The 21702-nt window shown below is 49.1% G+C and overlaps 8 protein-coding genes across 14 annotated transcripts; 3 read left to right on the top strand and 5 right to left on the bottom strand.

The window, feature by feature from the left end:
• Window positions 1-16: 16 nt before the first annotated feature.
• Window positions 17-3489, top strand: FOIG_12989 (uncharacterized protein). The gene has a single exon (XM_031214014.1). The coding sequence runs from the start codon at window positions 1389-1391 to the stop codon at window positions 3231-3233; it is 1845 nt and encodes a 614-aa protein (XP_031056162.1). The 5' UTR covers window positions 17-1388; the 3' UTR covers window positions 3234-3489.
• Window positions 497-5957, bottom strand: FOIG_12988 (Atypical/ABC1/ABC1-C protein kinase). The gene is made up of 2 exons (XM_031214013.1): window positions 3684-5957; window positions 497-3627 (listed from the first exon to the last, which is right to left on the bottom strand). The coding sequence occupies exons 1-2, from the start codon at window positions 5721-5723 to the stop codon at window positions 3583-3585; spliced, it is 2085 nt and encodes a 694-aa protein (XP_031056161.1). The 5' UTR covers window positions 5724-5957; the 3' UTR covers window positions 497-3582.
• A 133-nt stretch (window positions 5958-6090) lies between these two features.
• On the top strand, window positions 6091-8588 carry FOIG_12986 (cytochrome c heme lyase). Of its 3 annotated transcripts, XM_031214009.1 has the most exons (3): window positions 6091-6558; window positions 6608-7218; window positions 7271-8588. In XM_031214009.1, exons 1-3 carry the CDS (start codon window positions 6481-6483, stop codon window positions 7536-7538), a joined length of 957 nt encoding a protein of 318 aa, XP_031056157.1. In that variant the 5' UTR covers window positions 6091-6480; the 3' UTR covers window positions 7539-8588. The 3 variants fall into 3 exon arrangements, with proteins under 3 accessions (XP_031056157.1, XP_031056158.1, XP_031056159.1); XM_031214010.1 differs by having other exon boundaries at window positions 6091-7218; XM_031214011.1 differs by lacking the exon at window positions 7271-8588 and having other exon boundaries at window positions 6608-7254.
• On the bottom strand, window positions 6591-8497 carry FOIG_12987 (uncharacterized protein). Its single transcript, XM_031214012.1, has 2 exons — window positions 8305-8497; window positions 6591-8247 (listed from the first exon to the last, which is right to left on the bottom strand). Exons 1-2 carry the CDS (start codon window positions 8357-8359, stop codon window positions 7730-7732), a joined length of 573 nt encoding a protein of 190 aa, XP_031056160.1. The 5' UTR covers window positions 8360-8497; the 3' UTR covers window positions 6591-7729.
• Window positions 8589-9146: 558 nt separating the features above from the next.
• Window positions 9147-11019, top strand: FOIG_12985 (uncharacterized protein). The gene has a single exon (XM_031214008.1). The coding sequence runs from the start codon at window positions 9285-9287 to the stop codon at window positions 10941-10943; it is 1659 nt and encodes a 552-aa protein (XP_031056156.1). The 5' UTR covers window positions 9147-9284; the 3' UTR covers window positions 10944-11019.
• On the bottom strand, window positions 10956-13875 carry FOIG_12984 (uncharacterized protein). The gene has a single exon (XM_031214007.1). The coding sequence runs from the start codon at window positions 12816-12818 to the stop codon at window positions 11166-11168; it is 1653 nt and encodes a 550-aa protein (XP_031056155.1). The 5' UTR covers window positions 12819-13875; the 3' UTR covers window positions 10956-11165.
• Window positions 13876-14139: 264 nt separating this feature from the next.
• FOIG_12983 (PAB-dependent poly(A)-specific ribonuclease subunit PAN2) lies at window positions 14140-18629 on the bottom strand. Of its 5 annotated transcripts, XM_031214003.1 has the most exons (12): window positions 18424-18629; window positions 18167-18274; window positions 17937-18112; window positions 17760-17886; window positions 17127-17713; window positions 16657-17076; window positions 16358-16608; window positions 16174-16313; window positions 16023-16127; window positions 15572-15971; window positions 15309-15522; window positions 14140-15262 (listed from the first exon to the last, which is right to left on the bottom strand). In XM_031214003.1, exons 1-12 carry the CDS (start codon window positions 18442-18444, stop codon window positions 14398-14400), a joined length of 3414 nt encoding a protein of 1137 aa, XP_031056151.1. In that variant the 5' UTR covers window positions 18445-18629; the 3' UTR covers window positions 14140-14397. The 5 variants fall into 5 exon arrangements, with proteins under 5 accessions (XP_031056151.1, XP_031056153.1, XP_031056150.1 ...); XM_031214005.1 differs by having other exon boundaries at window positions 14140-15522; XM_031214002.1 differs by having other exon boundaries at window positions 18167-18619.
• Window positions 18630-18973: 344 nt separating this feature from the next.
• FOIG_12982 (uncharacterized protein) lies at window positions 18974-21522 on the bottom strand. Its single transcript, XM_031214001.1, has 2 exons — window positions 20623-21522; window positions 18974-20566 (listed from the first exon to the last, which is right to left on the bottom strand). The coding sequence occupies exons 1-2, from the start codon at window positions 20764-20766 to the stop codon at window positions 19880-19882; spliced, it is 831 nt and encodes a 276-aa protein (XP_031056149.1). The 5' UTR covers window positions 20767-21522; the 3' UTR covers window positions 18974-19879.
• Between the last annotated feature and the right edge of the window lie 180 nt (window positions 21523-21702).

The raw sequence follows: 21702 nt of genomic DNA, 5'->3' as shown, positions 1-21702 counted from the left end.
TTCATGTCCTGTTTCTGGGTTCGTTCATTTTTGTGACAAGATACGCAACGAACCAAAGGCTTCGTAATTGGTCTCGGTTTGCCAAAGAAGGATATTCCATGGGTTCCGATTGCGGCTCCGTGTCCGCCTGTGACCATCAATCTCATGGATCTCATTCTCATCTCAGTCGTGTTCTAAATAGAATGACTCTAATCTTCTGTTGGCTTACTTGCTTGCTTGGCATTTCGCACTATCACACCTCAACATGTTCACTCGCTAATCACTGCTGCTGCTACTGCTGCACGATCAAAGTAATTATTTCGTTCGTTCGCTCGCTAGCTCCAACTCATTTTATTGTTCGGCCGTGTTCAAACCAGACACTCTTAGACGGACACTTGTATGGATACCCACCTACGTTATACTTCAAAGCCAGAGTCAGAGTCAGAGCTAAAACTAAAACCTTTGTGGACAAATCCAATCTTGATGATTAGCAAGCCTTCTTTTTCGTTCCCCTCCTCTCCATCACAGCCTACTATACCTACCTAATACTAAAGATTCATTCATGCAACTCAAGTCAAGTTGACTGGTCTTAGCACTGCCAGCCTCTGTCTCGGCAACAGACTAGCTTCATCTCCGCCGCTCAATTTGTTGGTCTTGTTTGGCTCTTGATTGTTCGTTGCTTCTAGGGCCATGCCTGGTCTGTCTGGTCTGGAATTGCTCGCCTATACTAGTAACGAGACCAAGGCTTTACCTTACCTTACTCTTACTCGCCTACCGACCTTGCCCATACTCTTTTTTTTTACTAGACCTTCCCTTACGTCAAAAGTTGCTTCTGCTCAACGCCGGGCACTTTTCTTCTTTAATTTTCTCTCCCTTTCTTTGTCACCTTCTTCTCTCCAGACTCCAGACTCACACTGATCGCCGGCCCATCTCCGCTCCTCCACTACTCTCGGCCCTCACCGATTCTTCTCGCGGCCGATCCATTGACATTGACATCACTGAAAGGGAGCCCTACAAATCTGACTTAAAGGGAGCTCCATAATCGGCAACGGGAGACGGGACCACCACCATTCGCGATCCGCCGACGACTGCCTACCTACCTACCTACCTAATCTTTGATACGACACGGAGTCAATTAATCTCCTACAACCTTTCTTATTCTTTGGCACGTATTTATTTGCAATTGATGTTGCAGCGCCCATGATATTAAATACCCTTGTCATCAGTACAACCAAAAAGGGAATATAACATTCGTAGTCAGTCGCAAACACAACAAAGGAGAAAGCCGCGAAAAGTTGAAAATCTTTTACCGCTCGAGATCGGATACGACCAATTCGCCGTCGCATCACCCAGAACGAACTGCGCACAACCTTTATCTTGCTGTATTATACCTCCAATCCCTACCAACCATGCCTCACACCCGAGATGCGGACAGCGCATCGTCCTTGAGCGGCCAATCAAAACGACCTCCGCTCAACCATCAGGAGAGTGATTCGCAGAGCGAGAGCAGCGGTGTTAACCAACAACACCAACACCAGCAGCAGCATCGGAGACACCATCGTCATCACCAGCGACAGCACACTGTTGGTCACCTCCACCACGCCCGCGGCCCAGCATCAAAAGCTGCCCCAAAGCAGCCTAAGCTCAGCCGTCGCCATACCGATACCCCCGATCAGATCGAGCAGCAGCAGCAACACCGAATCTCCTCCGGTCCCAATTCTCACCGACGAGCTCTCAGCGACGCAAAACTCTCTTCTCGCGAGTCTTCGTCTGGCAACCTTGCCAAGAGCGCATCCCAGACGAAGCTTACCAAGAATTCCTCCCACACAAAGCTCAACAAGAGTTCTTCCCAGACAAAACTAGTCAAAAGTCCCTCGCATACGAGAATCGTCAAGAGTCCTTCGCACTCAAAACTTAAGCGCAATCGCTCGCATACAGAAGTCGGGAAGCGCACTCGGTCTGCAGAACTGAAGCGCGCTTCAAGTACAACTATTGTTTATCAGCCTCAAATCTCTCACGGCAAGTCGCAGGTCCATTTTGATTTGGGTAACGAGGAGGACGAATGGGTCGACGCGAGTGGCTCTAATTCCCCCTACCTCTCCCGCAAGGGCTCTCTCAACAGTAGTAACCACTCCGTGCACCACCCCGACGACCGCGCTGGCGGATCAAGACCGGTTACACCCAACGATCCCGCCGCCCCCAAGCCGGCCGAGCAACCGCAACACGAACCGGAGCAACGGAACTCAACGAGCCCCGAGTTGGAGACGATACATCACAAGGAGTATCTCACATCCCGCATATTACAGCGCACTCCGTCCCACGGAGCTCCGCCCCAAATGAGCGCAGACCTGGCACAGATCTCTCCTCGCCATTTTGCGCCAGCCTCTGCTGATGCCATAGGGTCAGGAACTCTTGCGGGAAGTAATCAGGATGAATTGACATCCCGGTTTGTCGAGGCTGTTGGTTCTGGATTGACTAGTGAGGGATCCTTCTACCGACCACCTCGGGGGGACTTTCGCCGATACGATGATGCGCCTCAAAAACCTCGTTCTGTGACCAGCTTGCAAGGCGACCGTGAGGAGCGCCGAGAACCCCCAACAAGCGCACCAAAAGACGACATTGATGATAGCGCACTAGCGCCTAAGGCGTCCCGACGGGCTGCGCCGCCTGCCGCTCAAACATCGCGAACACAGCAGAAGCTTAACCTGCAGCGAGCCAGTTCCGTGATTGAGCCCGGGCAAGCAGTTGGTGGTGTCGGAGGTGTAGTCGGTCATACCCCACTCATCGGTGTCGGTGGTCCCGGATATGACGGAGGTAACAGTCGAGATCCACGTGTAGGCAAGCTCTTGGAGCGTACAGGCATGGAGTATCTCGTTGTTCGAAGACATCTCAACCCTATTTCTCGTTCACTCGAGCGTCTCAACCATCTCCCCGGTATGGACAAATCATTGCGCATCCCACGTCCGGGCACCGCCTCTACAAACGGCAAACGTTCCACAGATCTCACTATGCGCCAACACACCCGCAACGTCAGCATGCCTGATCCTCGACGGCCGATGACGCCGAAACGCCCTACCTCAGTACGGACAACAAACTGTGCCTCGTCGAGCTACGACGGCAACGACGACGATGACAGGCTGACAGACCGGCTAAGCGGATCAAGCCTGGTTGGTGGTGAAGAGGAAGATGGTACCGCAGCCATACTGAGGAACTTATGGGACAAGTCTATGGAGTTGAGTGCCAGCACGGATTAGGAGTTCCTTTTCGTTTCTTCGTGATTCTAGGGATCAAGGCGTTATGGTGCATCTATGGTATAGGAAGTGCTCAATAGGCACCCAAAGATAGAAAGGCGTGAATCAAGACAGCGTCAATTTAGACGGTATTAAGCGAAGATGTAGAATCACGATATTGTTACGTGAAAGCGGTGGCTTGTGGTTAGAAAGGGGACCAGCCTATATAATAATTCAATGAATTCACGCACGTCTAAGAGTAGTTCTCTGTCAAGTCGCGTCTCTCATGTATTCCTCGCGTGTATATCATTCCAACCCGTACGCCTTGTGATGCTGTACTCCGTGAATTCTAGTTTAAACAAGATCTTTATAATTATACATTGGGGGAAAGTTGGTCATACTTGACACATCGTTCGACCTAGTTAAAATTAGCATCCCATGGCTTTAAAAGCTATTCGGCATCGGGCAACCTACGTCTTCAATGCTGGCTTGCATAAATCGTCTTGCTTCTAATCCCAGCCATACTACTAGCATGGAAAAGTCGCCATGCTTTGCCATACCTGCGCCGCTCTGTGCGCTGAGTTGACGGAGAATTGGCAGTGAGCTGCTGAGTAGATCGACATCAGGGTTCAGGCTGCGACCAATGCCCTCAAGAAGCAGAATACTAATAACGACGTTGACAAAATCTCCCTCGAGGCGGACATGATGGTTTCGAACCATGCTAAGCACCTCTTGCAGGATATCGCCAATCTTAACATTACCGAGAGCTAAGGTACGGCTCTTGACACCGAGAACCAGATGCTGCATCTTCAGGGCAAATACTTCTTTATCGAGCACAGCATCTGGTTGGCGGCAGCGCTCGCACATGAGATGACCGGCCTTGTAACCGTCAAACTCAGCAACGGCGCGGAAGAGGTCGAGGAAGTTCTCGCGGTTCACAGCATTAAGCTCAGTCACGAGTCCAGTGTCGATGAAAATGAGCTGAGGTCGGAAACCTTCAGCATCGATCTTAGCCAGCTCCGCTTCCCATGCCTTGGGGTCCTTGCGATGTCGATATGGTCGAAGTCGTTCAAGCACTTGCTCAGTCACGTCGTCCTTCTCATCGGGATGCGCCTTTGTCATGGTCTTTCGTAGACGCAACTCAGGATGAGCAGATTGATAGAACCGCACCATGATGTTACCAGGATGTAAATCAGCGTGGACAAAGTTATCAAGGAGCAACATGCGGAGGAAGGCGTCAAGACCTTCATCAGCAATATCATGCTGGAAGACACCGCCACCATTCTCCATAAAGTCTGCCAATGGGATACCCTGGGCATATTCTTCAATAAGGACATTTCGCGTTGTGTACTCAGTGTACGGGTATGGGAACCAGGCTGTAGATCGATCTTTGAAGTTCTTCCGGAAAGTGGCCAGATTTGCGGCCTCTATGCGAAGATCAAGCTGAAGCTTCATCATCTCCCCAAATTGAGCAACCTCATCAGGCAGTGAGAGCCACTCTATGGTAGGAATCAAGTTGAGTAGGGAAGCAAAGAAGCCCATGATGCGAAGGTCTCGTCGAACCGTCCTCTCGACGTATGGGTGCAGCACTTTGACTGCAACGTAGGACGATGGTACTCTCTGTGGAGAGCTCTTGAGCACCGTATCAACATTGCGCTTCACGTTTTGCGCCAAAGGATATGAGTCATGAAGATCAGCATCCTCTGGCTTAGCCAGACCAGGCTTCAGCTTGGCCTTGTAGACCTGAGCGATAGCGCCAACACCTAGAGGCTTCTCCTGGAATTCGTCAAAGATGTCTTCAAAGCGGCGGCCGCCAAAAGCAGCTTCCACAGTCACGCGCGTGGCATGGAGTGAGTGAGCCGGCGCATTCGAGTGAAGTTTAGACATGATCTCGCACATTTCGGTAGGGAAGATATCGGTTCTCGAAGCAGCCCATTGTCCGAGTTTGATAAAGGCTGGGCCAGCCAGTTCCATCTCGTTAACCAAGAAGCCATACCACCAGAGCGTACCTGATCGTTCATTGTCTCTATCGGGTTGTCGCTTTCCAAAGTATATGGCAGGAATTGTGATTATCACCGGAACAAAAATGACGACAAGCTGGAGAAAACGGAAACCAGTGCATACAGGCTCGATGATCAAGAGGTCGATCAAGTACTTGATGCGCTCTCCGAGCCTCGAAAGACCATGAGATTCGGCTGATACGCCCTTTTTCACCTCGGCCCGTGATACCTCGAGCATGCGCTTCTCGCCTGTCTCTTGATCATTGCCGTTTTCTTGTTGCGACAGCTCAACAAAAGCAGCCGTTCCTAGTGCCGCAGCACCACCGGACGCACGCAGAGCTATTCTTTTCGGTGCGCCTTTAGGCCATTGTGTGAATCGAGGGCCGCGGGAGCTTTGGGACGCGAACCGACGACCAAGACTGGCGATGGTGAACCTGGCGTGGGCGTTGACATTGGGGTATGTTCGGAAGCCCGGGTGGACGAAAAGCCGGCCTATGAAGGAGCCAGCTCTCATCTCGGAAGGGGGAGTGTCTTTCTAGGGAATTGTATTGACGCGGACACTCTCATGTTCGAGCAAAGCCTAGGGGCGATTGCATTCGGAGAATGGTCAGATTCGGAGGTTGATATGAAAAAGAGACGAGTCTGGCATGTGCAAGCGCGTTAATGATGCAAAGACTCGGATCGATTTACAAGGATGCCCGCCAATGGATCCCCTGGGAACGAGCTAGATCAACAATTGGTGTTGGTGACGTCGGGTTGATAACCAGAGTGACGTACAAAATTCGTATCCACTGTAATCTTTTCTAACGGAAATAAATCGGAAAGGAATCATGAGGAATATTTCAGCCATGACGGCTCATCAATGCTAACTGAGCCTAACCAGAAGATCAAGTACTAGGAGGTACCATAGATATTATGAGTTCAACACTCATGTCTCCGTCTAATTGTCACAGTTCTAGTCACAATGCTCATGATCTTGTCAATAGACTCCCTATGATTCGCTCAAACGCTGTAAATAGTTCTCGATTTCCACTGTAACCCACCTGGTCTTGGTGCGGTTTCCCCCGGTCTTCCCGCTCTGGGTTGGCCTTAAATTTTTGATGGGCGCATTACTTTAGTAGAGGTGACCAGAGGAAATTCTTGCTTCTATCCATCCAACTCTTTGTTCTTGTCATCATCACCAAACACAATTTTCGATTCTTTCAGCACTCAGGCCAACAACGCCGACTTGCTTCACCGAACGCTACAGTTCTAATATATAGTCATTCACAATGGGTTGGTTTTGGGCAGACACGCCTGTTCCTGCGGTTCCTGTCGGACACCCAGCTACTACCGACAAGGCTCCTCCAGTATGATCGCAATCCCATATATCTTCACCATATCGCTAACTCTCCCCAGCCTGGCTGCCCTATGCACCAAAAGTCTGCCGATGCCATGAACCCCGTGGCTAAGCCCAAGAAGCCTGTCGATCTTCCTTCCACCTCAGGGTGTCCCGTTCCTCACGCCGCCCGAACCCAAGAGCAGCCCAAATCTTTGATCTCCCAGCTCAACCCTCTCAACTACATGTTCCCCGATCTATCGCAAAAACCTGCTCCTAATCAATCATTCGCTCTCCCAACAACCCGAGATGAGTCTACCATCCCCAAGGGCACTGGAGATGGCAACTGGGAGTACCCGTCTCCTCAGCAGATGTACAACGCGCTGCTGCGCAAGGGATATACCGATACCGATATCACCGCCGTCGAGGGCATGGTTTCGGTACACAACTTCTTGAATGAGGGCGCATGGCAGGAGATTCTTGGTTGGGAACAACGATTTGCGCGGGGACTTTACAAGGGATGGCAGATCTGCAAGAGGGGCGAAGGTCACGTTCAGGAAGAGCTTGATCGCCAAAGGGACGGTGTTGACACCGAGCCTAGCCTCGTTCGCTTCCAGGGTCGACCCAAGGAGTTGACTCCCAAGGCCACCATGATGCAGGTTCTGGGCTGGATTTACCCCTCAAAGTTTGGGTAAGTATTCGTGATTCTAATGTGCAAACGATCTGCGGCTAACACACTTTAGTACCGAGCCTCCCTTTGACCGGCACGACTGGTACGTTGCGCGAGAGATCAACGGCCAAAGGAAGGAGATTCGATACATCATCGACTATTACTCTGGCGAGCCCGATGCCCACGGTGACCCTGTCTTCTTCCTCGATGTGCGTCCTGCCGCTACGCCCTTGGGTGCCGCCGAGCGTATCATTCGCTGGAGTACCGATACTTGGTGGAAGGCCATCGGCGGCGACAGGCACGAGCAGGATCCCCAGCCTTGGTTCCGTGGCACTTCCTAAAATGATTTCTTTGGCGCTTGGGTCATGATGGAAGCAGGTGTTTTCTGAAAAGGTTCTGGCGTAATGCATTCTCCTCTCTAATTGTTATGATTGATGTGTTTCTATAATGATGGCTGACTTGGAGTCGCTTGTACGAGCTCGAAAACGGAGGAAATCGGAGCAATTCTGTATTATATACCATTCATTGGAACTTAGTTCAAGTTCACAGCCAATTCGTTCACTTGGTCTAGAAGAGCCTGATCCTCTCCAGCTGCATTCTTGAGCACCTTTTCCAGCTGGTGGTCAACGGTCTGGCCAGGGATGTCAGACACAGCACCCTGTGCCTGTTGGATACGAGCCATCTGGAACTGCAAGAAGAACTTGGGAACCTTGATCGCAAGATTTCCACCAGTCGATCTGATACCAGCTTCGGTTGCGAGGTAAACATTGAGCTCATTCTGAAACGTATCGAGGTTGTTGTTGGCCAGGGGTGATGTGGTTGCAAATTTGTCAAGAGCGAAAGCCAGAGGACTTTGGCCTGATTCGGCAAAGTTGATGGAAGAAAAGGTCACACCGCCAGAGCTCACATCTGGGACACCATCGATGGTTGTTTTCGAATTGTCGCAGGTGATGACCGAGGCCAGATTCGTGGCCTGTGTCGAAACTTCATCGGGGAGAGCTTCGGAACCAGTCACAAAGCAAGGATTTTGTCTCTTAGGAAGATGAGGCGCTTATATATGTTAGTAGGTATATTCATTAAGGGCTGTGGGCGAGAAAGGATGCATACCTGCGAGGGCGCTTCCAGCCAGTGTGATGAGGATGGGAAGAATAGGGAAGTGCATTTTGTATGAGTGAGTGACCGAGGAATAGGAAGAGAGATAAAACAAGTATTATTATAAACAAGAATCCGCCAGGGATTTACGAATTGAAGAGAAACAAGTTGGAGAAGTGATGAGTTTGTTTAGAATCTGGTTGTTTAGATAGATAGGATCTACATGCCTTTTATACGTTGAGAGTATATGTGACTTCGTTAAGCATAAGCATAGAGTTGAATCGAGCATGATACCGAAACCTAGACCTGAAGATGCCTCCATGTCGAATATCTCGACTCAGTATAACCCCAAAAGACGAAGCTCGCTGTGACACACTGTTCGTCCCAGCAGCATAGGCCAAGGGTTTCAAGGATCCCTGGTCTGTCACAATAAGACCCGGGAACTATCAACCCCAAAGTCTAGAACTGCAACGATGATGTGTAGAGTTACATCAATTCAGATCCGGTTTCCTATTTCAGACTGTCTCCGATAGATGTGCATAATTTCATCTAGCAGATACTTCTTTGGCTCAAATATCTGCGACAAAGGAGTTGAGATGTGAGCGGCAAGTGAGACGTCATTTAGTCAGCTTGTCTACCAAGTTTCAGGCTTGTCCTCGTGAGACGAGACTCTTCTTGGTTAAATCTCAAACCTGGACCGTTTTTCTTTACCAATTTCCAAGAATTGTTTCTCATTTCCCGTGTTTGTTTGTTTTATCTAATTCTCTGAGCATCCATACTATACTCACTTACTATCAAGGCTTCCCGGATCAAAGTCGCTCCATTCGACCAATCAGAAGTTGCGAATCTTCCTCCAAGGGTCCTTGGAACTTTTTTCCCCCAAATTGGAATCGCAAAAGTAAAAGCTCGTCCCTTTACATTGAAAGCGACATACTCATTTCAACGACGCTTTTGGCGTCGCACAAACTCCTCACGACAGCGCCATTCGCTTCGAAATGTCTGCTGAAGCCACGTCTGCTTCAAGCGACTACATAAGGCTTCATATAAGCCCTCTCGATCCCGAGCTTCTCAAGATCGTTATTCCAGCTTCTGCAGCCCCCAAGGCGCGCAACATTTCATATCACACGCTCGAGACGTTTCCCGAACGACGCTACGGCTTTGTCGAACTACCAACCATGGAGGCTGACAAGATAAAAAAGAAGCTCAATGGCGCTGTGTTGAAGGGCAACAAAATACGGATCGAAAAGGCCAGACCAGAACAGAGAGTTGAACCTACCGGTGAAGCTGATCAGGAGGAAGAGGAGAAGTCCAGGAAGAAAAAGAAGAAGTCAAAGGAATCCAAAGAGGAATCGAGAAAACGAAAGCGTGATCCCGAGGTTGTCGGGGGCGTCGTTCTGACAGACCGCAAAGTCAAGAGAGGGTGGACAGAACCCGCCGATCAGAGAAGAAAGAAGAGCAAGCAGGACAAGGAAAAGGAAAAGGATGGCAAACACACCGAGAAGAAGAAGCGCCTAAAATCAAAGTATACAGACGGAGATGAGTGTCTGCTCAAGACCAAGGTTCCCCCTAATGTCATCTCCAATCTCCCTGAGGATGATCAACCCCGAAAGCGCAAGAAGAAGGGCAAGTCGCGCGAAGTTATTGTTCACGAATTCGAGAAGACCACAAAATTCCCGAGCTTCTTGAAGACCTCGGCGAACGGGGAAGAAGCCAACACAGCCACCGAATTTATTGAGGGTAAAGGCTGGGTCGATGCGAATGGCAATGTAGTCGAGACTGTCAAGGAGAAGAAGATTCCCGAACCTATACCCAGGAAGAAGAAAGTCAAGAAGGCGACACCTCCTCCTGTCGAGGAGTCAGATGACGATACCAGTAGCAGTGGTACTAGTAGTAGCGGCTCATCTGATGAGGAGAGTGAGGATGAGATGGAAGTTGATGCTCAAGTCGAAGAGAAGAAAGAACAGACAGACACAACCAAGGAAACTCCTCAGCCAGACGATGAGTCCTCCGACTCTGAAGCCGACTCGCCTGAACCACCCCAACAAGCAACACCCCTCTCAGCCATCAAAGCCGACGAAACAAGGCCCATGTCCTCAAGTTCTTCCCGCAGCCTCACCATCAAGATACCCCCTCCTGGAACACCCTCTACAAAAGTTCACCCCCTTGAGGCCCTCTTTAAGCGTAACAAACCCGACGAGGTCGCCACAGAGACTCCCGCCAAGAAGGAAGCCGAGCCCTTCAGCTTCTTTGGAGGTATTGACAACGACGATATCGAAGACGAGGAGGACCAGGACCCCGCAAACCTGACCATCGCAACTCCCGCGCCCATGACGCCCTTCTCTCGCCAGGATTTCGAATGGCGCAACGTTAGAAGTGCTGCGCCCACGCCCGACACCGCGCATCCCTCACGAATGCGCAACTTCTGGCCCGAGGATGAGGAAGACGGCGACGAAGATCTCGACATGGCAGAGCATGGCTTCGGCGAGGATGGAGACGAGAAAGATGTTTCTGCTCCGCAAAGCTCAAGCGACTTTCAGGCTTGGTTCTGGGATAACAGACGGGATCTCAACAGATCGTGGATGAAGCGTCGCAAGACTGCTGCCAAGGAGAAGCGACATAGAGAGAACAAAGCGAGGGCTAATAAGGCGGCATAGACTCATAGTATATGGATAATAGACATTAATTGCATGTGATGTGACACACTCATTGGTTTCTCATGATGCACTCAAGCATACTACTTCAACGTCCTTGTGCCAAACAAAACTTGAATGCCTTCTCAGAGTATCAGAGTACCATTAGGTTCGATTCTTCCTATGAAATGATTTATCTAGGTACGTATGTCTTGTCGCCCCCCTTGACTTCTCATTAGTTGCCGCTTATTTGGGTGAAATCTCGCGAGATGACAAATCATTCACACATTCGTGAGGTTGATTGTCTTCGGAGCATGTCCCCTCTCTGGGATGTGGAACGTTGAGCTTGCTCCCCGTCATGGCTTCGTATATCCCTTCATCATCGGGCTTGGGTGGTTCAGGAGTGAGTTCCCTGACAATGCTGTCCCTGGAGCGCAAGAAGCCGCCCGGCGATATATCATTCTCGGCTGTTCTGGTCGGAGCTCCTCCCGTCGGCTTCCGAAAATGATTCTTGTGAAAGAGCTTGTGGCCTCCTTGTTTGATTTTGTCCATCAGACTTTGCCGTGAACCATTTTGAGCATCGATTATCTCCTCCTCAATGCCAGCGACCTGGGTACTTCGACGTCGTCGCGTATCAGCGTCGAGTGAGGCACTTAGCTTTCTTTCCGCTGCAAGAGGAGTTGGTAGGTGTCTCCCCGCCGCCGTCAGTTTGGTTGGGTGCTCTCTGAATGGGTTCGCAGCGAACAAGGAGTTGTTATATGAGTATACATTTGAGGGCTCTGCAGAAGAACTTGATGCGGCCAACTCGTCGAGACCGCAGTGGGCATCGACGCCGTCTTGGTACAGCGTGGACGGAGTATGCTTTTTCGACTGGTCACTCTCAGTTTGCAAGGTGAGGTCAGTGGTGCAGCCACGGGAAAAGAGTCTGGGGAAAGACGTGATGACGGTTCCATCGCTGACTCTCAGCTGTTGCTTGAAACTCTTATTGCACATGATGTCGGCCAGTATCTCAGCTGTGCTTTTTGGGGTGGCATAATGTCGTAGAACAGACTCGTCTTTGGTCAGCCTCTGGTAGCTCTGTCGACGATCATCTGGGCACGAACGTGAGCCCCCATGTGTGGGTGAGCAGCAGTCCGAAACGGTTCGACAATGTGTTCGTGTACTCGAATCATAACTTGCTGGATATGCCCGAGACCACGTAATCTCAGCAATACTTCGACGTGTCACAACAGTTGTCGTTGCTTCCGAAGCCCCGCCGCGCGTTTTGGTATGAACTTGCATGTCAGTTGCGTTGATGTTTGTGTAAGATGTGCTAGGCAGATTAATGGTGGTCGCAGGGTCGATCGCCACTGGGGAGGGAACCAGAATAGCATTTGAGTTCTCGTCGAGTCGCGGTAACGGTCGACTTTCAGATGACCCTGTTGTCGTAGGTGTTCTCTTGGGCAATTCAATGTAACCATTCTTCAGTGTTTCGTCCAAGACGATACTGACGACATCTCGGATGTCCTTGTCACCAATAAGGTAAAGCCCCTTGGCCTCTGGGACTTGCTGGCCTTTGCCATTTATGACATGCAGATGCTCTCTTAAGTGCCTGATCTTTTGAAGGCGGTCACTCACTTTTCTAGCGATGCTTTGGGTAGCTTCTTCGCCGGCATACAATAGATCGCCTACTTCTGTCTCTGCTTCACTGGAAGCTGAACTCTCGGTATCAAGAATCACTGCAGGAACTTGGGATAGATCTAGCCTCCAGAGCGTTTCGTGGCTTCCATGCCTCAGTACGCCCTGGTCCTTGTCTGAAGCTTCGAGGTAATAGGCGCGCACCCCTGGCTCCCGTGCCGAGGATTTGAAAGACACCTTTTCAATTTTGAATCCATCATTTTCTTCGGTATCTTTATACATGTAGTATGCTGAGCCATTTGATCGTGGGTCGAAGATGTAATAGGCCCGGTGTTCCTCCTCAAAAGCTGCTTCGTGAGCATTGGTGTTGATGGAGTTAGTATCTAAGTCAGCTAGCCGTGGCGTATCACTGCCATGTGTAGCAACTTGAGATCCATCATTGGTGTTTTGCAGCCGATCATAGACCGCTCCAAGGTCGTTGAGTCTTACATCAGGTATAGATCGTAGGCGGCTTCGAGTCAGGGGTTGTGGTGCTTGGTCTGGGGCTGACGACTTGAACGAATTTATCTCCAAGGAGCGTCCAGTGGGCGTAGTCTCTCCTGAGCTGTTATATTGGTCCTCATTCGGGTCTCTCTTTAGTGCGTGAACCCTGTTGGTGATATTCTTGAGTCTCTGAATAGTCTCGTCTTGAAAATGGTCATTCGCGGAAACAAAATCGTTCGAGGGTTGAGATAATTGTGATGATCGTATGTTCTTGATCGTGAACACTCTTGAGGGCTTGGGGTAGTGTTTAGCGTCGTCATTCTTCTAAAACATCGCTTTTCCATCACCAGGACTCATAAGGGTCGAGTGAGGTGCATTGCTTGGGCCTGCTTCTGCTTCTTCCTTGTCGTGACAAGTTGTGCCATCAGTCTCAGTATCGCAGGTTCCGAGCTCATGAAGAGTCTTGCTTTTGGTGGAACTTTCATCGTCAGCGGCCGCAGAGAAAAGAACGACTTCAGGTTGAGTGTCAGAGGGAGTGAAGATTCTTGGCATCCGAGGGAGACATCGAGCGTCATTGTCATCGTATCCCTCCATTTTGCTGTAGTACGATTGCCGTCTAGAATATTTCAGACAAATCATGTGGAGAGTTAGTATACATGTAGGTGATGGAATAACTTGAAGCTGCTAGAGCATGAGATAGGGCGAGTAAAGAAGAATCATCCGGATGATGACTTTGAGGTGGTTGAAGAGGCTGAGAGTGGAACAAGAGAGTTCGACGAGCTCAGACTCTTTATTAGAAGAAGATGCGAAGCGGGGAACACTCTTTCCCTTTCCTGTTGGTCTCTTTCCATTTGGCATGAAGGAAGTTGATTGCCCTCAACATCTGACGCTACCTTACCTAAGCTACTAAGGGTGCCAGAATTAGCTGCTCTAAGTATCTACTGAAATATACTAAACTTACCTAAGTATTTTCGTCGCTTAAGATAGAGATCCTAAGCTTTCTTGTCTGCCCCTGTCACCCGGGTAGGTAGGTACCTTGGGAAAGAAGCAAGGGCTCGGCGTATTAAGATCTAGTTCTGATGCCAGTGTCGATCGCCGGTTAACCAAGAACACAATGAGATTCATCAATGATAGTAAATTTTTCCAAGTACGCTACTTGGTTTCTGGGCGTTTAAGCGCCACTCTATGCTTGAGGTCAACTCTCCCACATAAAATTCGACTCTATGCTCGAACGCTGATCGAATCTCCATCTCATCAATGGTGACTTTGCTGCTGCCTTTCCCTCCAATGCTCGTCCACCTCTTCGAGCTCGCAAATCTATCAATAGCTCTTCTTCTTCCTCTTCTGGATCCTGATTGGAATTTCCACCTTCCGATTCCTATGGTAATGGTGATCCCTTTCCTGGTGTCCAACTAGAGCCACCTCCAAATGCAGATCCAGGTGTCTGTGCCAGAATGTTGTTACTTCTGACAGGTGTTACCGGCCCTGTTGAGCCATCGACTGGCAAGGGGGGAGGCGTGTCCGTCCTTGGGATATGCTGGCCGTCCTTGCGAGGCGGTTTAAAGTTAACCTCTCGACCAGCTCGATAAATATCTTGCAGCATCGTCTCCAAGATTCCGGCATCCTGGAACTCGAGATACTTCTTATACAACTTGAGTGCTGTCCGTGAATCTTCGATCGAATCGTGGGTCTCCATTTGAATATCTTCCTTCAGGAGATACCACGCCAGAAAAGCCAGCGATAGCCTTCTTAACCGAGTTTGGAGGAAGAACAGGTCAATCGTGTCGATGACCTGCGACTTAGGAATGTGTATGTTGATAACTCGGAAGTCTTGTTTTAGTCCGTGACCAAGGAACTTACATCCGAGGTTAAGAAGAATCCACATCTTCTTGTATGCCATCTTCAATGACAGGAGACTATGTTTCGAAACTCTAGGATCCAAGTCTTGTTCAGTGATTCCCGAATACGATGTCAAATAGTCGACGATCGGTTCCTTGATGTCAATGTAATCATCGATGAAGGGTGTCCCTTCGTTTTCCCCCTGACCACGGACAACTGATGCACGAGCAAGTGCGTACACTATCGGCCGTATGGTTTCTCGCTCACCATCAGAATTCATTTCAATTTCAGGTTGTCGCACAGCAACAAACTCAGTGTCCAGTGCAATGATGGTATCAGGGCCAGGGGCTTCGGTTTCAGGGTTGAGCAATTGATAGGTCTTTGTTGATGGATCGGCGTTTGGACTGAAGAACGTTAGCAACATAAGGTTTACAGCGGGCTGGGGCATACTTGAAGTCTTGGTAAAGTATGGAAGTATCGATATTGTTCTTCCATTCAGTATCGATCTTGTTGTTCTCATCCTTTATCTGGTATGCGATTACAGAAGGGACCTTCCAAGATGTGTTGAAAGCGAGTGCCTCTTCCGTGCTGACCGACCTTACCAAGAAGTCATTGAAAAGATGCCATCGACTCTCTCCAGGTGCTTCTGATTCTGCATGTGCCACTATCCCTTTGGTCAGCGGTGGAGGGGCGATGAGGTGCAAGAGACTTACCATTGACCATCGAGACAAGGTGTGACTTTTGCGTTTGTCCACTCTCAATGTTGATGGCCATACCTGTCAACGAATACACTGTGATGTTGTGGATGCCCCTCTGGAGATGAAGTTTCAGGTCTTCGCCTTCGTAACAGAAAAACTGCCCTTGCTCTACTATGATTCCAATCTCCTCGGGAAGCCAGCCTGGTGTTGACCAAAGCATTCGTTGATCCTGGTTTGTGATGGCAGTGTTTAGCATGAGTACAGCCGGTATACTGTGAATGCTCTTTCTCGTCGCTATGGTCTGGTACCGCTGGCATCGACTACACCATCCTTTAGACGTCGTTTCTCTTTCAACACTATTTTTGAGAACTTGAGAAAAGCTGATGCGCGGTAACTTGGCATTTCGGCTGCCAGCCTTTTGACAGTGAATAAGCTTTTCCTCATACAGATTGAGCATCGAACTTACAGGGGATGGATAAAGCAGGTCATTGACATATGTTGATCCCGGTCGAGTATATTCGCTCCTACAGTTTATGCATCTGATTGAGGTCGTTGCAGAAGTGGCCAGTACCTAGACGATTCAGTATATATCATCTAATTTCAGTCAATCAACCAACCTGGTCCATGGCAGTCGATGATGGGTTGATAGTCCTATAATCATGCACGATTTTATCCAGGAGAAAGCGAGTGAGTCCTTGGAGCATAACGTTAAGGGATGATCCATGAGGATCCTCCTCGAGTAGACCAAGAGGACCGGCTGGGCCAGTTAGTAATGATTGAGATCAGCGTCACTCGACATACCTTGAGGATGACTGCTTAGGGTTTTCAGTAAATTCGTTGCTTGGCATATCGAGCCTTCAGCCTTTTGAAGCATATCAAACAAGAATCCAAGCTCGCACAGCAGGCATATCTCGCTCACGCAAGAGGTAGCAGCATGCTGAAGAGCAAGATTTCGAATGACAGGGGTGAAGTGCATGATTTGTAAAAGTGAATTAGCATATGAATTCGAGATATGAGTCTCGAGCCCAGAGTATCGCGTGTTGTTGTAAAAACTATTCCTGATTAGTGACCTTGCATTGCGAAAGTGGGAGAATACCAACCCAAAGTCAAAGTCGTCCACACCGAATTTGCTGTATTTGATCTCAACAGTTCTATACATGACTGGAACGTCAGACTTCTTGCTTTCAAGTCCCATATCAGTAAGAGAGCTGATCAGCTCGTCAGCCTTCTTATCAGAGGCAGCGGCGTTACTAGTAGCAAGCTCGCGAGCTTTTTCACTTAGGAATTTGGGGGCCTTGAGCCCAGAGCTTCCTGATTTGTTCACGTTTCGAGTGTTCTCAGCCTGATTTCTTCGCAAGCCCCGAGTATTACGACCGTACATCCCAAACTCAGTCGGTTTGAGCCCTGCCAGGAACTGTGGATCAAACTTAACAGGAGGTGCTCCAACATCGCAGGGAATGTCTGGCCAAGCGGATGCCAGAACATCTCGATAATGCGGCAATCCGATCATGTTCAGGGGCCTATAGTGATCAGTAAATGAACAAATGTTCAACTTGGTATCTCAACTTACGTATCTGGGCCCCAATCAATATTGGGTAGGGGCTCTTCAGGAGTTGCGAATTCGATCGGAGTTGGTAAGTCCACGAAATGGAGTTTTGTTGGGGATCCCCAGAGGTGGATAGAGCAATCAGCATCTGTGAGGGCAATTGCCTCACCGGAGGGTGCAATCTCAAACATGCTCAAGTAGGAAGTAACATTAGCCAACCGTACGTCGCTCGTGTTGGGATTCATTAAGTCAACAACATGCATTTGCCCACTTTGTGAGACAACGATGCTAGTCGTCAACATCCTTGGATGCATGCGCACGTAGGCAGCGCCAGCTGGGAAAGGGATGGGGGGCATCGATGACATCTTCTTTATATCGAAGACGTTGAGGAAGGGGTCAAGCATATAATTCTGGCCCTGTCTTAAGGAGTATCCGCAAGTAACGATGAAGTCATGCTGAGCGTCCATGTCATTGATCAAAGCAGAGTGTGCATTCCAAGACTTGACGACAGCAAAAGTGACAGGATCTAGTAAGTTGACGGAGCCGGTCTGAGTTGCGGCGCATATATAACGCCCGCGTCTCATTATCGTGTACTGATGTTCGGTAGGCACCTAGCGGAAGTTAGTATAGCTTTATTACCGAGAAAGCGATCCTGACTTGTTTGACAACATCACCCTTAATGAGGTCAATGACAAGCATCGTGTCTTGCATTCCTGCAGCGATAATCTCTGCTGTTCCCTTAGACGTGAAGCTCATACATCGTAGATCTTTCATATCATCATGTCTGACAAAGATCAGCATCAGTCGACCTCCTATGCAGTTGGATCATCCTACCTGATATGCCATATAGGCAGTCCTCTCCGAATAGCCATATGCACATCTTTGGCACCCAGGGAAACAATGCCTTTCTCATTAACGAGTATTTGACGAATCGGGCCATCAGAGGATGCATGGGCTTTGAAAGAGGTATATCGCTGCAGTTCGGTCCCATAGAAGGAAGTAACTCGACCCTTAAACACCAATCAGCGCCAGTTCAGCTTCGGCGTCTCACCCCTTCGACGTACGTATTCGTTACCTGTCCAAAGCAGTTCCTGAGAGTTATCGAAGGTCATAGTCGCAACCGGAGTGGGCATCGCGTGCACGCCCGGAGGCGGGAACGGAATCCGGGTGACCTGTAGAAGACCTGGATTAGCATAAGCTTGACACCTCATTCATGACTGGATATGATGCTTTTCAAGTTCATACAAGACAGGCACCCTTTCTTTCTATACTTGAAATACATGAAAAGTCTAAATTACGACAATGACATCGCGAAACATACCTCAGCCCAATCGCCGTCCATCGTGAAAGAATATGGGCATTATCTGTAGGCGCATAGCTTATATGAAGAGCGCGAGCCAGTGCGCCAGCCTCTGAGAGGACTGGGCAGAATCAAAGAAACGAAAATGGTAGTACAAAACACAAAAGTCAATAAAGCTTGCCGCTCAATATTCAGACATTGGATTCTTTGATAGAAGTAAATGCCGGTGACGGAAGTGGGATATCAGCTCCCAAGCTTGGAGGGGCAGCAAGCTCCCATTAGCCGGCGTTCATCCGGCGCGCGAAGTTGACGCGGTTGAACTCCAAGTTCGAGAAAGGTAGAGGGCTTCATATGTATCTTTCCGTCACAGGACATCATGCAAAGTCAACAATCCATCTTCTTAAGTTGAGAAGGTAGTGAATACCTGCATAGTTGCCTGTGGAGGTGCGATGCTTGTACGGTGCTGAGATGGCCATACGAACTGAGCAAGACCAACTCTCGTTCAACCCAGTTCGATATAGCTGCGAATTGAACAAGTTTCTCACGCCACGTCCCAAAACTCGATTACCTTGGGTAACTACAAAGAGTGCATTCACTTGCTTGACTTGGCAAATGGTCAGGTGTTTATATATTTCACTCGCAGACAAACCACGAACCATCTAGACTGACCAATGTTGCTGTTGAGAGCAATTGGTATTGTTCACGTATTAATCTATTCCTCCCATATGCAGTCTATCTTGCCCTCTATATCTTGAACATGTTCTATACCTATTCGCTAAACGCCGTAAAAATGGACTAGCATGAGTCAAGTGCCCAAGCATAAAAACGCGGCGCGTTGCCTAGCCGCTAAATATCGTTGTGTATCATTAATCAATAATCGTGCCTAATGATCTCCTAAGCAGACCAACCCCTTCACAGAGTGGTTTTGACTGCTGAGTAAGTCATTAACTAGAGTTTGTGGTTCCATATAATAAAGCCGTCAGCTTGTGTCACGAAATCATGACGCAAAAGCTGTCCTCGAGTCCTAGGAATCACGGGAGAGCATCCGTAGATCGAGAATCCTTGTAGCACAAAAGACGTTTCCGCAATAGGGGACTATCGAGTCCGGTCAGTGAGAGGTTGGGCGACCCCTTTCTCAACCAAGATAGGTTTGATCGGCGGCACCTTCGTGGTTCGCTTGTTGTAAATCGCCGAGTCTAAATAAGTGCAGACGAGCCAAAAAGTACACAATATTTGATGCCTCATTATTTCGTGGTCTTGGTCGTGGATCCGGCCGGGAATACTAAACGCGAAGGCGCTAGTATGAGTCGATATGCGGACCAACCCAAAGTAGAAAAGCTGCTTGGGAGAATGTCAGCTTCACGATAGGGTCGAAGTCGCCGGATAAGAGGAGAAATGAGGCGGGACCGGGGTCGTAATACGATCGCCGCTCATTCCGGTTAAGTTGTTATGATGCGAATCGCATTGGAGCAATTTCTCATGAAACTTGGTAGACGGTGAAATTGACGGGGAATGCGTGGTTGCTGAATCCAGGGACTTTGGAGACAGGTTCTCCAGTAGGTTCGACCTGTACCTGCCATCGCGTCTTGGTGAGGGCTCCAACTTCATCCCATAGACGCTGGAAACTCGCTTGGTCGTGTAGATAAGCTGATCGCGTGCTAGTCGAAGACGGCCCTGGATGGTTCGTGCCGACCTGGCGACCATATATCAACGCATTTTTGGTGCCGGGCTTAAGGAATTCGACAACGCGCTTGCCAATGAAAAGTTGTTGAACCCAGTTGAAGAGGTGGAAAAAGCTGCCGGCATGAACCATGGTGATCTTGCCGCGCAAAGAAGCCATTTCCTTGTCGGAAGGATCAAGCATATCGCCAGCAACAAATGTTGCGTGGAGTGAGTGTCTGTCCTGGAACAAATCGTAGCCAATATCGATGAACTTGGACTGTAGGTCGGTGCCAATGAGTTGAGCGCCGTCAACTCCATCTGCGCGAAACTGTCGAATTACTTGTCCAACCCCACATCCCAGATCAAGAAGGACATCTCTAGAGCCGGCGACGTTAAGGCGGAAGAGAGCTTGTTGGTAGCGAGGATCTTTGGGATCCGGGATGTATAGAAATTTCCATCGACCAACGCAAGGGTACTGTGAGATACACCAGGCCTTCTCTCGCTGAATGCAGAAGGTCATATCAGCTCGGGTGCTAGTGTTCGGGGACATGTACTTACGACACGGCGTATGTGGCCATCTAAATCGTTATAAGGAATCTTGCTGTAGACCTCAAGAAGATGTCGAGCTGGGCCGATGTCTTTAGGGGGGTCTTCAAGATAGGTCCAATCCCGCACCTTCATGACATCCATGCTTAGCAACATGTTGAAATGAGTGAAGTTGGTGTCAACAATTGTGCGACCCGACTTAAAAAGTGACAAGGTAGATCAGTTGCTGTGGGACGACGAAAAAGGTTTATTGTCTGCGTCATTGAAAGTATAATGCCGCTGTGTAAGCTTCAGTTGAAAGTGTGTTGTTGCTGAAGAATGAAAAGTGAAGTGGGAGAGAAAGAGAGAAGAACCCGAAACCCTACGGCAAGAGACAGGCAGCCGATGATGCCATTTCAAGGAAACAAGGGCGTTTCAACAAAAACAAAAAAAAAGGGAGAGACGGGATACTCGGAGATCAAGAATTGTCTGAGACAAGAGAAAAGAAAGTGAAAGCGAGCGAGCGAGTGGATGCTACAGTAGAGTAAGGTAAGGTAACGCGCGGGTTACGAAATAAACTTAGTAGGAAACCTTAGAAGCAAAGGAGGTAAGTCAAAGCAGGCCAGGGTAGGGACTTTTGCGGTTGTCATATCGCCGAATCAACTAACAAGCTTGCCTTGCATTTGCATGCATTGCTCATGAGACGAGCGAGCGACCGAGACAAGGTTCAAGGATAAAATCCATACATACTACGTAGTATGTACGTGTGCCTACCTCCAGTTGCCGTCCTAGGGAGCTAGGTTAGTAGGGTAATTAACTCAGGGATCCATAACATCAGCGCGGGTATAAGGAGAATTATTAGGGTCGTTTCAACAAATTTAATAAGCAGAGAGCAATGAGGGGACATGGCTTTGTCCAAGATCAAGCTAATCGAGAGAAAGCCCGAGTAAGAAAGACGAGATGCAGGGCTCTAGAACCTCCTTAACTCGCTTTAGCTACGGCCAATGATGCACAAGGGCCGCTCCTTGAGGTCAAGACTCGAGAGGTTCTGGAATCGTCAACGAAATTGGTCCATCCAATCCAATCAATCAGCCCAAGCATTAATCCCACGAC

This window comes from Fusarium odoratissimum (genome assembly GCF_000260195.1).
Source record: "Fusarium odoratissimum NRRL 54006 unplaced genomic scaffold supercont1.30, whole genome shotgun sequence".
NCBI classification, from domain to species: domain Eukaryota; kingdom Fungi; phylum Ascomycota; class Sordariomycetes; order Hypocreales; family Nectriaceae; genus Fusarium; species Fusarium odoratissimum.
Note: the sequence above shows the minus strand (reverse complement) of the source record. Positions and strands in the feature narration are given on the sequence as shown.